Source organism: Lynx rufus, unplaced genomic scaffold (assembly GCF_022079265.1).
Source record: "Lynx rufus isolate CCGP_SWC_20201006 ecotype Redwood Valley unplaced genomic scaffold, mLynRuf1.p SCAF_6, whole genome shotgun sequence".
Classification (NCBI taxonomy): Eukaryota; Metazoa; Chordata; class Mammalia; order Carnivora; family Felidae; genus Lynx; species Lynx rufus.
Genome location: NW_025814878.1, coordinates 125,812,068 through 125,826,200, shown reverse-complemented (window position 1 = coordinate 125,826,200; position 14,133 = coordinate 125,812,068). Strand labels below are relative to the sequence as shown.

General features: G+C 42.3%; 1 protein-coding gene across 1 annotated transcript in view; it reads right to left on the bottom strand.

Annotated features, from left to right (window-relative positions):
- BMP6 (bone morphogenetic protein 6) overlaps nt 1–14,133 on the bottom strand; it is a 156,188-nt gene that overhangs the window by 13,854 nt on the left and 128,201 nt on the right. The window contains exons 3-4 of the mRNA XM_047102845.1: nt 1,258–1,406; nt 292–489 (exon numbers count right to left, since the gene is read on the bottom strand). Coding sequence (XP_046958801.1) covers nt 292–489; nt 1,258–1,406 — 347 coding nt within the window. The remainder of the gene's footprint in view (nt 1–291; nt 490–1,257; nt 1,407–14,133) is intronic.

Sequence of the window (14,133 nt, the reverse complement as noted above, 5' to 3'; positions counted from 1 at the left end):
TGAATGAAAGAAGAGTTGGAAGAAAAAAAAACCAGAAGGATGCTTTTCCAGAAAAAGAGACTCTCAGGAGGTCTTCAGCCTGCAGACTCAGTACCTGGATAACAAATGGTCCCTTCTGATGGCCCTAGGAACCCATGCAGATAATTGGTGGCTGTGATGAGGCACCTCTAGGTTTCTGTATTTGCCATGCAGAAGCCATGCGACGGCTAAAACCATCGACACGTCCTTGTTCTCGCTGAGGCCCAAGAGCCAACTAGGCTTCCTGAAAAACCAGGCTCCACCCAAACCTACCTGAAGCACTGGAGACCCGCGACACATCCTGCGACTGGGTGGAGCGATTGCGGCTCTGCTGTCGGCGCCGCCCAGGGGCTGACCTCGTGGTGCGCACATGGACCTCACTCACTTTGAAGAAGGCCACCATGAAGGGCTGCTTGTCATAAGGGCCGTCTCTGCCCACCAGGCCTGCGGCTCGGGGGTTGATGTTGAGTCCTTGAAGGCAAAGCACAGCGCACCTGTCTTTACCCATGGAAACTTGTTGCTGCAGCTGTAGACCTGAGCTTTCCTGGCCACCCAGGTGCCAGCCACAAAGAAGGAGCAGGAGGGAAGAGCACTGTGCACTCTCAGAGCCCTGATGACTCCCCTCAGATGGGCAGAATCAAGACACTCCTTCCAAAGTTCCATGAATTAGAGCCAGGGGTGGTGTGAACTCCCAAGGCTTGCCCATCCCGGATAGACTTCCCCCTACATGATCATTCTCTCTTTCTGATGATATAGGTCATAGAGTCTCTAGCCAGTGAGGTGACTTCACAGGCAAAGTGTGCCCAGTCTGGGACCTGATAATATAGATCTGATCAGATCTGATCATATAGATCATAGAGTCGCCAACCAGTGAGGCGACTTCACAGGCAGAGTGTGCCCAGTCTGGGACCTGCATGAGGACCCTGAGCTGCTGGGCTTTGGTGCTGCAAGAGAATAGGGTGCTGGAGGGGTTCTTGTGCAAACCCACCCAACTGTCAGGAGGTAGACTAGGCTCCCCCCCTGCCTCCACGAGCTGTCTTCCCATTGTGGCCCCTGGAACTCAGACCACCTACTTGTATCTGGAGACCTCAGGGACAGGTTTTGCTTTTCAATAGCCATTCTGAGGGAATAGTCAGTGAGGTCATCTTGGAGCCGTGGTCTTGACTATAAACCATGGTTCTACCATAACTGTTGCAAAGGAGACGAATGAAAAGTGTTTGCCGATTTGAGCAAACTTACCATCCCGAGTCACCACGCTCAGCTGAAGCCCCATGTTGTGCTGTGGGGTCACGACCCACAGGTTGCTAGTGGCTGTGATGTCAAATTCCAGCCAGCCTTCTTCTGAGGCCCACACCACGCGGGTGTCCAACAAAAATAGGTCAGAGTCTCTGAAAGAGAGAAAAGACAGCGTGGTGAGTACCACACCGCCTTCTTGGCCCATCCTCTCTGTCCTGCCTTGGCATTAAAGTGAAAATGCCAGCATCGGATCAGGTTCACCTAGGAGACACCACATACAGTGCCTACCACGGTTCTGGCTCACACACACAATACAATCTGGAGACGGCTATCTGCTAGGGCACTTCAGAGCAAGGAGTTTTCTCCCAAATATAGGTGGACCCCTCAACTTCATCAAAGGCCTTGCTAGGGCTGTTCATGCCAAGTCTTTCTCTGAAATAAGGGAGGGGGGGGAGGAGGAAGGGAAGGAAAGGAAGAGAGGGAGGGAGGGAAAGGAAGTCATATTGTTGCTTCCTTTATGGCAAATGAACTCTAAAAAGAGAGAAAGGGGGGCATGAAAAAAAGAATTAGGAAAATATTAAAATCAAGATTCATGTGAGCAAAAAACGAAAAAAGTTGTGCTTTGTTCATTTTTTTTTTTTTTGTAAAATTAGGGCATGATAATCTTCACATGTTAGTTCCCATGAAATAATGAGAAACAAGAAGCCACATCGTATCTATGAGTAATCTTTAGTCCCTTGCTTTTAATTAAGGCCTGTGAGTGGTCCTTGCTGAGTGTGGGGTCCTTCCTCGTGCGGACAGTATAGCCACGGGTGTATGTTGAGTGATTTTAAAGTTCATCCCAGCACAGCTGTGAGCCATGGCTGGGGTTCTTGTAGGCAAACTCAGAATCCATACCCAGGGAGTAGTTTTATATATGTATCTCTGTCTATCTATACATATGGACATAATTTTTGCTTACAGTTTTCAACTAACATAACCCTAGGAATTGTGGGAAAGTGGAGTAAGGGTTTCTTCCTGCTCCTGCACACGTCGTGATAGAGCAGTGTTAAGGGACAGTCCCCTTCATGTGTTTCAGGGACATGCTGAATCTGAGTTGACATCCCAGGATCACTGGCACGAAATGGCCAGGAATTCCCATGACAGGGAAGGGGAACCACTTTGGCCATGGAAAGATTCAAATCTCCTGGTGCCATATTTTACAGGATAGAAAAAGGACTAGAATTAAATACTGAATTTAAGATTAGTATCACAATACTAATGTCGTACACCAAAATTGGTTATAAAAGGCTTTCATCCACTTTGCTTTCCTTAACAACAATCCTGAAAGCTAACAGCATATCATTATATAGCTGGGGAAACGGAGACTCAGATGTGAGGTTTCAGACATACAGCTAAGATCAAACGCTAGTAAGTAAAAGAACTGGCTAGCAAGGGGCGCCTGGGTGGCTCAGGAGGTTAAGCATCAGACTTTAGCTCAGGTCATGACCTTGCAGTTCATGTGTTTGAGCCCTGCATCAGGCTCTGTGCTGACAGCTAAGAGCCTGGCACCTGCTTTGGATTCTGTGTGTGTCTCCCTACCTCTCTGCCCCTCCTCTGCTCGTGCTCTGTCTCTCAAAAATAAATAATTGTTAGAAAATTTTTTTTTAAAAAAGCCTAGCAAGCAAGAAGAAAGCAAACAGATTCGGAGTTTTCCATACTATCATGCTGCCTTCTGAGATCAATATGAAAGACAGCCTGTGGCAAATGAATAAAATGCATTTCTATCCCATCAAATATCTGTGAGGCCAGTGAAAATGTCTAAGTTAAACATTTTAGGTTTCTGAGGGGAAACAATTTTTCCTGTTTACATGGCTTAGAGTTAGAAGGAAGTTCTATTGTCATCTTTTCCAAGCTTAAAACAGTAGGTAGAGCTAAAAGTAGTTTACTCAGCTGCTGACCAGGGTCCGCAGGGGGCCACTCTTGGGCCTGCCATCTTTAAAGTGCTCTCCGATGTGCATGTGTCATACCTCCTGTTGACAAATTACCCCCCAGGACTGAGGTAACTGTAAGCAGGGAGATGGGGGTGTTCATGGAAAACAGCAAGAGGGGAGTGCAAGTCCAAAGCTTTGAAGTGAAGATATAAAAAGACATAAATTCTGATCTAGAAGGTTGGAGAAGACCCTCATCCAGAAATAACACAGACGCTATGGACAGCAATGTGGGAAAATGTCCCGAAGGCAGCATGAGACGTGTCCATGTCAGAGCGGCACCCTTGAGGATGAAGACATAGTGAGAATTTCAGGGTGCCACGCTGCCCCTGAGGCGAAGGGGGTCCTCTGTCACTATCTACAGAGCTTCGATGACGGACCTGGCAAACGATTCTTAAGGCCTTGTAACAAGGATGCAGAAAACCTCAGTCTGGGACAGGAGTGTGGCAGAGATGGTATGAAGAGCTAGAATGAACTTTTATTTTGAAAAAGTCGGGTTTATAATAATGGAAATGGGCCTCTATTACAAGAGAAAGCAGGATGGGACACAAGTCCATCGTCCACAATAGGAGAGAAAGCAGAGAGGAGAAAAGGGGAAAACATGAATCAGAAACTAAACTTGGGGTAAAGGGGGAAGTGTTGACGGGAAGGATTAACAATCATGACGTGGAAAGCATGATAACTCCTCGGGGTTAGTGGAGACCTGTGGACACAGGGAGCCTGAAGTTCTCTCCTGACTGCTCCTGAGTCACGCCGGGTCCCCGGGCATCTGTGATGTCTCTCCACCACCTTCCCAGGCCGTGCAGTGAGAACGCTGGTCCTCACTGCTTAGGAGACCAGTGGCATACACAAACACAGCCTGGCAGCTGAGTCCAGAAAGATGGAAAACTCTGTGGCTCACCAGCAGTGAGGTAGCCTCAAATTCAGATGTTCTTTGAATCTTCGATGCCTGGGTCCCATGGGAAGAAGGTGAGCTAGAGCATGCGCTTAACATGATGGGACTAAATGGACAAGGAACAACTACTATTCACTGTGTGCTTTCGATATGCAGAGTGCACCCAGAGCCTCTCCTTTATTCCTTGGGGACCCCGAGAGGCAGGTCCTATTACTGTTTCTCTCCTACAGCTGAGGGCATGGAGCCTAGAGAGGTGAGGTATATCAAAAGTCATACAGGTATTAAGTGGGGTGACCAGAACTTACAATCAGAGCCCACACTCTTGGCCACCACATATCTCAAAAGCAGAGTCAAGAAAAGCACAGGGCCCAGGTTGAAAACTACTGCACCAGGGCTTAGAATAAGGTAAGGGTTCAAATCTACTGCACACCAATGCCAACATCAGCTGGATGCAGAAACGTGTTAAGATACTTGGAGCTGGCATGTGATCAGAAATCACGAGCAGGTTCTCCTATCAAGGCCAGGGAGGAAGAGGTGAAAGGTGCACACAGGAAGGGACCAAAGATGGCTGACATCTGCTGAACTCTAGGGACCTTCTCAGTCTTACTCTACTCTTCTTCCCACGCAGAATATTCTCTGTTTAGACTGAGAACACTACTGACACATATTCACCCAGCCAGGGTGAAAAATTAAAAAAACAAACAAAAAACAAAAGGAACAACTTCATTAGCTCACCCTCAATGTTTCCAATAACTCAGGTATTTAAGAGACGCTATTTGGGGCGCCTGGGTGGCTCTGTTGGTTAAGTGCCTGACTCTTGATTTCGGCTCAGATCATGATCCCATGGTCCATGGGATCGAGCTCCAAACTGGGTTCTGCGCTAACAGCACAAAACCTGCTTGGGATTCTCTCTCTTTCCCCCTCTCTCTGTCCCTCCCCCCTTCACACTCACTCTAGCTCTCTCTCTCAAAATAAATAAACATTTAAAAAAAGACATTATTTATGGCAAGTCAATGAAGTGGGTCAGGTCTCACCAACATCTATTTACTTTTCTTCAATGACATATAACCTTCTTAAGTCTCCTTACTATAAAAGTGTAGCCTCAGGGCCGCTGGGTTGGCTCAGGCGGACAGGTGTCCAACTTCAGCTTAGGTCATGATCTCATGGTTCATGGGTTCGAGCCCTGCGTCGGGCTCTGTGCTGACTGACAGCTCAGACCCTGGGGCCTACTTCAGATTCTGTGTAACCCTCTCTCTCTCTCTCTGCCCCTCCCTAACTCGTGCTTGCTCACTCTCTTGCTCTCAAAAATAAATAGAAATATTAAAAAAAATTTTTTAAATACAAGGATTCCCTTCTGAATCTTATCTAAAACATGTATAACCAGTGGATAAAGAATCCTAGGGTCTGGCCAAAGTGACTGCCATTAAAAAAAAAATTTTTTTTAAATACAAGGATTCGCTTCTGAATCTTATCTAAAACATGTATAACCAGTGGATAAAGAATCCTAGGGTCTGGCCAAAGTGACTGCCATGACTGGACTATTTGGACTTCCTACTTGGATGACTGACATACTCAAGTTAATATACCATGAAAGAAGATTCTGAAATGAGAGAGAGACAATTTTGAAAGAATTTACTGGGGCGCCTGGGTGGCTCAGTTGGTTGGGTGGCTGACTTGGGCTCAGATCATGATCTCACAGCTCGTGAGTTTGAGACCTGAGTCAGGCTCTGTGCTGACAGCTCAGAGTCTGGAACCTGCTTCGGATTCTGTGTCTCCCTCTCTCTCTGCCCCTCCCCCTCTTACACTCTGTCTCTTGGTCTCTCAAAAATAAATAAACATTAAAAAATTTTTTACAAAAATAATTTACTGCCTATTTTGTTCTCTATCAACTCACAGAACCCCATGTTTCATGCTAAATATGCATTCCATCTTCAAGGATACAGTAACTTTATTCTCAGTGTTATCTAACCTGAGGGAATGAGTTTCCTCATACTGTGATCATCCTGGGAAAATTAAGTTCTTAACAATTAATAAGCCTAACAAGAGATTTCTAGAAAATGTAGAAATTTCTAGAAAATTTCACAAATTCACCTTGGGGCTAGAGTTGACTGACCAGCAAGTCACTTGCAAAGACTTGTGGAACTAGTGTTGATGGGCAAGGTCACCTCTACGTGGTCCCTCCCATTGCACAGCCTCCAAAGCACCTGCCCTTGTAGGTGACACTCCGTCAGGCTGAGAGGCAGACCCATGGCGAACATAGTGGGTCTCTTTCTTTTTCACCCCCAGGGAAGAGCAGGAAGTATCTGAGCTCCTAGTGGCCAGCTTTGGTCTTTCCTGACAAACGGCACCCATTACAGTCATACTGCCCTAGACAAGGTGCAACTTTGCTTACTACTCACCATTTTACTAGAAATGTTCTTGATAAAGTAGAATTTAGATGTTTGAAGCAAGCAGATTTATGAAATATTTGATAAGGTGAGCCTGTGGTCTTGTGCCTTTATTTGTTCAGAACATTCATCTACCTATGTCTAGACTTAATGGTAAACTAAGATACGAAATGACATTCTTATAGTGATGAACTGACTTTATACGCAATGAGGTGAATTTAAACTTCAAAAAGAATGGAAGTCAAAAGCCAATCATTTTAGAAAGTGAGATAGTAAAGCAGCATTTTTACTTTCTTCTTACATAACATATCATATATAGAGAATTATGTTTAAACTTTTATCACTAAAAGGACAGAAAAGAATAGGATATTTGAAAACAGCCCTACGAATCAGTGTAAACTGCTACACACACATCAATTTGAGTAACAAGGGTGAAGGCACATTATTATTATATAATTATCTAAGCTCTCATTGATTTTATGCCACTTTCTATTAACTAATTTTCACCTCAAGGACTAGCATGGTATAAAGAGATGTTTCAAATGGCAAAGGCACCTTAACTCTGTATGGAATATTCCATCTTCAACAAACGAATACAAGTCATTTTGCTGACAGAATATTAACCTAGCTAGCCCTTACATGCTGTTTACTACCTGAATGCTTTTACACATGCTAATGCCTCACAACCACCATAAGAGGTAAACGCCAGGGATACCATCACAGGTTTACAGATAGGGAAATTAAGGCACAAAGAGGTTAAGAAGCTTGCTCGCAGTCATACAGCCAGTAAGCGTAGAGCTGGGATTTGAACCCAGGCAACTTTGCTTCAGTGGTGCACATGCTCTTAATCAATCATCAGAGCGGTGGTTCTCAAGTTCAGCTGGCTTCCTGTTGGAATCCCCGGGAGAGCTTGTTAACACACAGACTGCTGGGCTCACCCCCAGAGTTTCGGGGCATGGGGCCTGAGAACTTGCATTTCTAAGGTTCCCAGGTGATGCTGCTGGTCTGGGAATGACACTGTAGAGCCACTGACCTACAGCATAGTCCCCCTCCCTTGAATAGGACTAGCATTACCTTCACATGCTTTTTAGACTTAAGGTTCAAAGCTAACTGCTCTTGAGAGTTCTTGCTCCTCTCCTTAAAACAGTACAAAGCAAATGTAGAATGCTCACAGAGTAAATGTTTGATTGTCTTATGGATTGGCCTTACCCTCAGGGAGTTATCAAGTTAGACTAATAATCAGAATCACAAGCAAGATCAAGTCCAAAACAGCGGTATCATTAGAAGGCCCACTTCTCTGTGTCGAGGACAGAGAGAGGTAAAGCGGATGACTTTCCACAAATTCACAGCTATCTAACCTGCAAAATAATGTTCTCCTTCACTAGGGTATATACTCCAACATGCTCGAGTGATCAAGCACAGACTGAATGAGAAATCCAGCCGGCTTTTAAACATGTTATGTGCAAATGTTACGCTGTCATTGTCATCACCAATCCTACATTTCCATATCCTGTATGATCTAGGGAAATAAAACAGGAAAAATGCTGTTCATCTGTGACTTTTCTTTAAAAAACAACAACAACGACAACAACAACAACAACAACAACAACCCCAGATGTCTTGCAAGGTAGTCTTAGCTACTACCATGGCCAGCCTCCCACAAGGCTGGACATCCTGGTAAGAAGATTCACGTGACTAAGGTGCCTCGGTGGCTCAGTCAGTTAAGTATCCAACTCTCAACCTCGGCTCAGATCATGATCTCACAGTTTGTGGGTTTGAGCCCCACATAGGGCTCTGAGATGGAGCCTGCTTGAGATTCTCTCTCTTCTCTCTGCCCCTCCCCTGCTCATGCTTTCTCTCTCTCAAAATAAATAAATGAACTTAAAAAAAAAAGAAAGAAAGAAAGAGAAGAATATGCACATGATTAAGGCAATCTGTTTCTGGGAACGAATAATATGGAAGGCACAGTTTCCAGAAATAAAGACCTATTTTCATGTTTACCAAGTTACCACTTGGTAACAGTCCCCAAACAACAGTTTCTCTTGCCCGCCACACCCTGACTCCCCCTCTTCCCCCAAGTGGAGCATTCTTTTGAGTATATCCAACTCTTTATGATAACCTCAATTCCTTTCTGTAATATTCTCTTCTACATTGTGCCTATGCAAAGAACAGAACTTAGATTGGCTAAGGAGTAAGGTTCAGTAGCTGCTTGAATTTTTTTCTTGAATTTCCAGTAGACCATTCTAGGTATGACTTCACTAAAGAGATGAAACTAACTAGTTATATAACCTGAGCTGTGGGTCAGCTGTATTGTCCCTTTTTCAGGGGCAAAGGAACAAATACTGAAAAGTTCAATGCTTGTCTGAGGCCCACGCTGAGTGTGCCAAAGATTATCAAGTCGGCAAGTAAGATTTCAGGAGTCCCTGAGGATCATACCTGTGAAAGCCAGATACAGAAAGAGAAACAGGTGTGGCTTGGTACAGTGATAAAGGGCTTTGATTTCCCTCTGCCCCAGGTACAATGAGGTTCTCTAATCCCGGCTTTCTCAAATTTGCCCTTCTCTTCAAAAAAGAACATAGTCTCAGGTATCTCACCTTTACCTCAGTGAAGATAAAGGTTCGTGTCACTTCAGCAAGCAGCACTGAAAACCCAACAGCATTTTTAGAGCAATCAATCTATAAGAAATGCTATTCGAAGGAAATTGCTCTCCTAGATCCTGGAACTGGATCAAGTACCAGGTTCAGGTCCTGTTCCCAAAACAACACCATTTGGTTAATAAATCAAAAGCAACATTTGTAGGGATTCATTATAAAGATTTCACCATAAAAATAATAAAAATACTATGATTCAGAGACACAGGCTTCTGGTTATAATGTAGCAAACTAACATTCCCACTAAGAACAACTGGGGAAAAAAAAAGCTCATTTGTCGTCATCTTAGAGCAATAGGACAGTCAACTCTTGATGGGTCAATTTCACAGAGAAAAAGAAAAACACATGGAGGTGAGCCCCGCATTTGTATTCTCTTTGTATTGCCTTTTCATTTCAGGACATTGGATAATTCCTAGCCTGATGCATGTGTATCAGAAAGGAGCAGGAGCCTATAGCTTGGAACAGTATCTGTAACTGAGGATAAAAACTGGAGTTTCAGAAAGCGAGGGCTTGAAGGGCTAAGGTCTCAGAGGAAAGGGGCTGCATAAAAGTGAGCTCACAGAAGTTTGGGTTCACTTCCTCTAGGGCCTTGGATCTTTAAGTCCTGTATACCTTGAAGTCCAATGTTTCCGTGTGAGATATTTGCCAAATATTAGGCTGTGTATGCCTGGAGTAAGAAGTTGAGAAAACAAAGAGAAACTGCTTAAAAGGCAAAAAGCAAAGCAGAGTTTTTGGCAGTTTCTTCATTCTGGGGAGTTAAATACTAAAGCTCAGAGCCCACCAAGGAAGAGGAGTTCTGGTAAACATCCTAGACTTTCAGCTGAGACTCCCTGAAGAGCTAAGCTCTAGGAGAAAGGGAAAAACCAAAAACAGATAATCCTTAACACATCCTGAAATACCCCCATTGGAACAAAAGAACAAGATGATCATGGTGTATTTTGTCTGCCTTCCAGAAGAATTTAGAGTCCACTCTGGAAAGAGATAACAGTGTCTATTGAATATTTTCCATAAATAATTTCCAGAATTTATTTTTTAAAAAGTATCAGGCATGCCAAGAAATAAAACCAAATGAGGAAAAATCAAGGGAACAAATAGATAATGGGAACAGACCCATAGGTGATCTAGACAATAGAGTTATCAGACATGATCTCTGAATCAAGCCTTGTATAAAAAGGATAATAAATGACAAGTTAAGCTTGTTCCAGGGATGTAAGGTTGGTTTAACATTTGGAAATCATTTAATGTAGTATATCACATTAATACTTAGGGAAAAAATCATATAATCATCCCCCCAAATTCAGAATTTTTTAAATAAAATTTCACACCAATTTCTAACATTAAAAAACTCTTAGCAAACCAGAAATAGAGAACTTCTTTATTCTAATAAAGATTATCTACAAAAACAGTTTTAGCAAACATCATCCTTAATGATAAAATATTAAGTCTTCCCCCTATAAGATTCAAAATATCATAGGGATTTCTAATCTGAGACAGAAATCTGAATCAAATTCAAAATTTTACTGGATGTCCAGCTAGCATAATAAAAACAAGAAAAACAGAGGAAGATAAACTATAAGAATTACAAAAGGAGAAATAAAACTGATATTTATAGATGGCAAGATTATAGAAATTCCAAAATTTTGCACAAAAAAATTTTTAGAATGAATATGTGAATTTGCAAGGTTGCTGGATATAAGATCAACATACAAAAATAAGGGCATCTTGGTGGCTCAGTTGGTTAAGCATCCAACTCTTGACTTCAGCACAGGCCATGATCTCACAGTTCCGTGAGTTTGAGCCCCCTATTGAGATCTGTGCTGACAGCACAGAGCCTGCTTGGGATTCTGTCTCCCTCTCTCTCTGTCTCTCAAAAATAAATAAATAAACTTAAAAAAAATCCAAAAGTCAATTGTATTTCTATATGTGAGCAAAAATAATCAGACACCAAAATTTTTAAAAGCTAATAATATTTACAATAGCATAAAAAATCTTCAAAACCTGGAATATTATAATGTTCTATAAATAAGAATAATGTAATAAAAATATCCAAGACACAAAAAATTATAAAGAATTACTGAAAAAAGTGAAAGAAAGCCTAAATAAATACCACATTCTTAGACTGGAACATTCAATATTCGTAAGAGTCAATTCTTTCCAAATTGATCTCTAGATTTAATGCAATTGCAATTAGAAGCCCAGCAAGTTTCCTTGTGGAAATTAAAATGGTGATTTTACAATTTATACGGGAATGCAAAAGGCCATAAGTAGCTGAGAAAGTCTCAAAATCTGAAGAATTTAGATACCATTTTTCAAGACTTCTTATAAAACTGAGAGAATGAAGAGTATAAGATTGGTGCAAGAAAAGTCAATCAATGGAATTGAATGAAGGTCTCAGGACCAGACCCACACAAACATGGCTACCTGGTTTATATTGGAGACGCCACTGAAGTGCATGGAAAAAGGATAGTATTTCAATAAATGATACTGGGTCAATTATGTATTTCTATTCTTACACAGCGAGGCTATCTAATCTACTTCACAAGTTCACTTAGGATCTCTAATATCTATTACTTTAGTGAGACCATTATGCTGAGCTGAAAACTTTCATTTAAAAAAAAATTAATGTTTATTCATTTTTGAGAGAGAGAGACAGAGACAGAGACAGAGCATGAGCTGGAGGGGTGCAGAGAGAGAGGGAGACACAGAATCCGAAGCAGGCTCCAGGCTTTGAGCTGTCAGCACAGAGCCCAATGTGGGGCTTGAAACCACAAAACATGAAATCATGACCTGAGCCAAAGTCAGCCGCTTAACCAACCGAGCCACCCAGGCGCCCCTGAGCTGAAAACTTTCATATCCCACTGCCTCTTGGTCATCCACTCATGCTTCGAACATGTCCACACCTGAACTCCTCCTAACTCCCCTTCCCTCGCTTATTCCTGTGTTCCCTATCTCTATGAATGGTTCTGAAGAGCACTAACAAACTAAATATTCTGGAGAAATGTGTTTTTGCCCTTTGAAAGTTATTTTCTCTCCTGAAACAATTTTATATTGTATATTTATATCGGTGAACTTGGCCAAAAATTTAGTTCAAGCAATAATTCAATCTGAGATTGTTCCCAGGCACTCTACTAGCTTGGGTTTTGGGTGGCCTGAAGAAATCTTTCTCAGTTTCAAAATCCAACTCTAATGCAACATTGCCTTTTTCCCTTGATTCAAAGATGCATTTCTTCACAACCTAAGGCTACTTAAGTCAGGATGAAACACATGAACTAAAACAACAACAAAACTTTGCCTATCTGCAAACAGAGGAGTATGTTGTGATATTGCTTATTATCAAGAGGAACTTAATTTTAAAGTTGGGAATGAATTCTCAATCTAAATGGCTTCCAAAGACTGCACCATGATAGAACACAGAAAAGTCACCATATACACAGAAGACGGACTATGACTGCCAGCAACGCAATTGCCAAAACATATAGAGCAGAATATGGAATTTCCAAACTAGCAGCAGCGAGTGGGCCAATGCCTGTACCAAACTGTACCATCTTTCAGACCCTGAAAACATTTCTGGTGGGCTTTCAAGAGATGATGTTTGACTTTGACTTCTAAGTGGACGAAATTCAAGTAAGAACAGTAAAAACTGTCTTTAACCCAAGAAGAGACGTAGGTGAAAACGATCTTCTTGAAAGGTCTCAAAATTGCACTATTAATCTAAAAGTGCTATCAAAGTAAAGATCATGAGTATGTGTGATGGAAAGCAACAGGCTACCATCATGAGCGGAAGGTCCCAAGGTATTCAGAGCAGCCTTTACACTCCAAGCATGAAGACAGCTTAGGGTGTATGAGTTTCAGGAGAACATGGTAAAGTAAATGGACAAACAGATAATACTAGGAATAAGTAAAGATACTTTTATATAAGATTTTCTAGTATTTTTTCTCATCCACACCCTTCCTCTAGAAAAGCTAACAGATGCTCAATAGCTCAACAAAGGTTTTCTTTAGAAAAACCTGGAAAGCCAAAGAAGCAGGGCCTGAATTCTAGCACATCTGGTCCCCAACAGAGCCCCATCTCATTGGACATCCAAACAGAAGCATCCTTTGGAATGCTTGCATCAAAGCTAAGCAGATGGATATAAGGGATGGGCCAGAAGGGGACTGCTGACCTCTCTCTGACACTTCAGCTTTATCTTGGGACTGTCCCCATGTCATCGGGGTGACTTTTGGGAAACAGCAGGTGACAATGGAGGCCTAAATTGGGCTTGGCAAAATTCATATGTGCCACATTTCATTCTCTAAAAGGAAACATGCCGGCCTGCTTAGCTGATGGGGTCAATGGTTAAGTCCTCCTAGCGGGGGGATATGTGAGAAGGCTCTTTCCAAACTCTAAGTGCTATGCGAGTGCCAATTTTCACCAGTGTCATCATAGAACCATGATGATGTAGAATACCAGATATTAACACCATGTGCAAAGGGCACCCCGTGCTACTCTGATTTAACTGTGAGCACTGCTGGGTTGCTAACCAAATGCTGCTCTATGGGTTGCTCCAGATCTTTTCAGCACTTAGATTCTATCTCAGGGCTTATTCTCAGTTTTTGAATAAAGTATCAAATGTTTCCCTGTTCTTACTCAAAGCGCCATCTATTCAAGTAGTCACTTTCTGGAACTTACCCAGTTCAGTGATTTCTTATCAGTAAGAGGAATATGTTTCTGCAGAATTCATAGCAATGGCCTATCTTCCGAGAATCTTTTCTGACCCTGCCCTGGGTCAGCCTTCTTAGCTGCTTTTATATCAAGAGGCCCAACATATCATTTCTGCCTTAGCTGAGGCTATGACTTCAGCACCAGAAAACCTGCCTTTTTATGTTTTTATTTTTCAAGGAGGCCAACTATTTTGCAAAGCAAACGTTTGTTAAATTAAGTTAATCCATCAAATTCTCCAAATTTCACTTAAACACAGATTAGACAAATAAGTTTC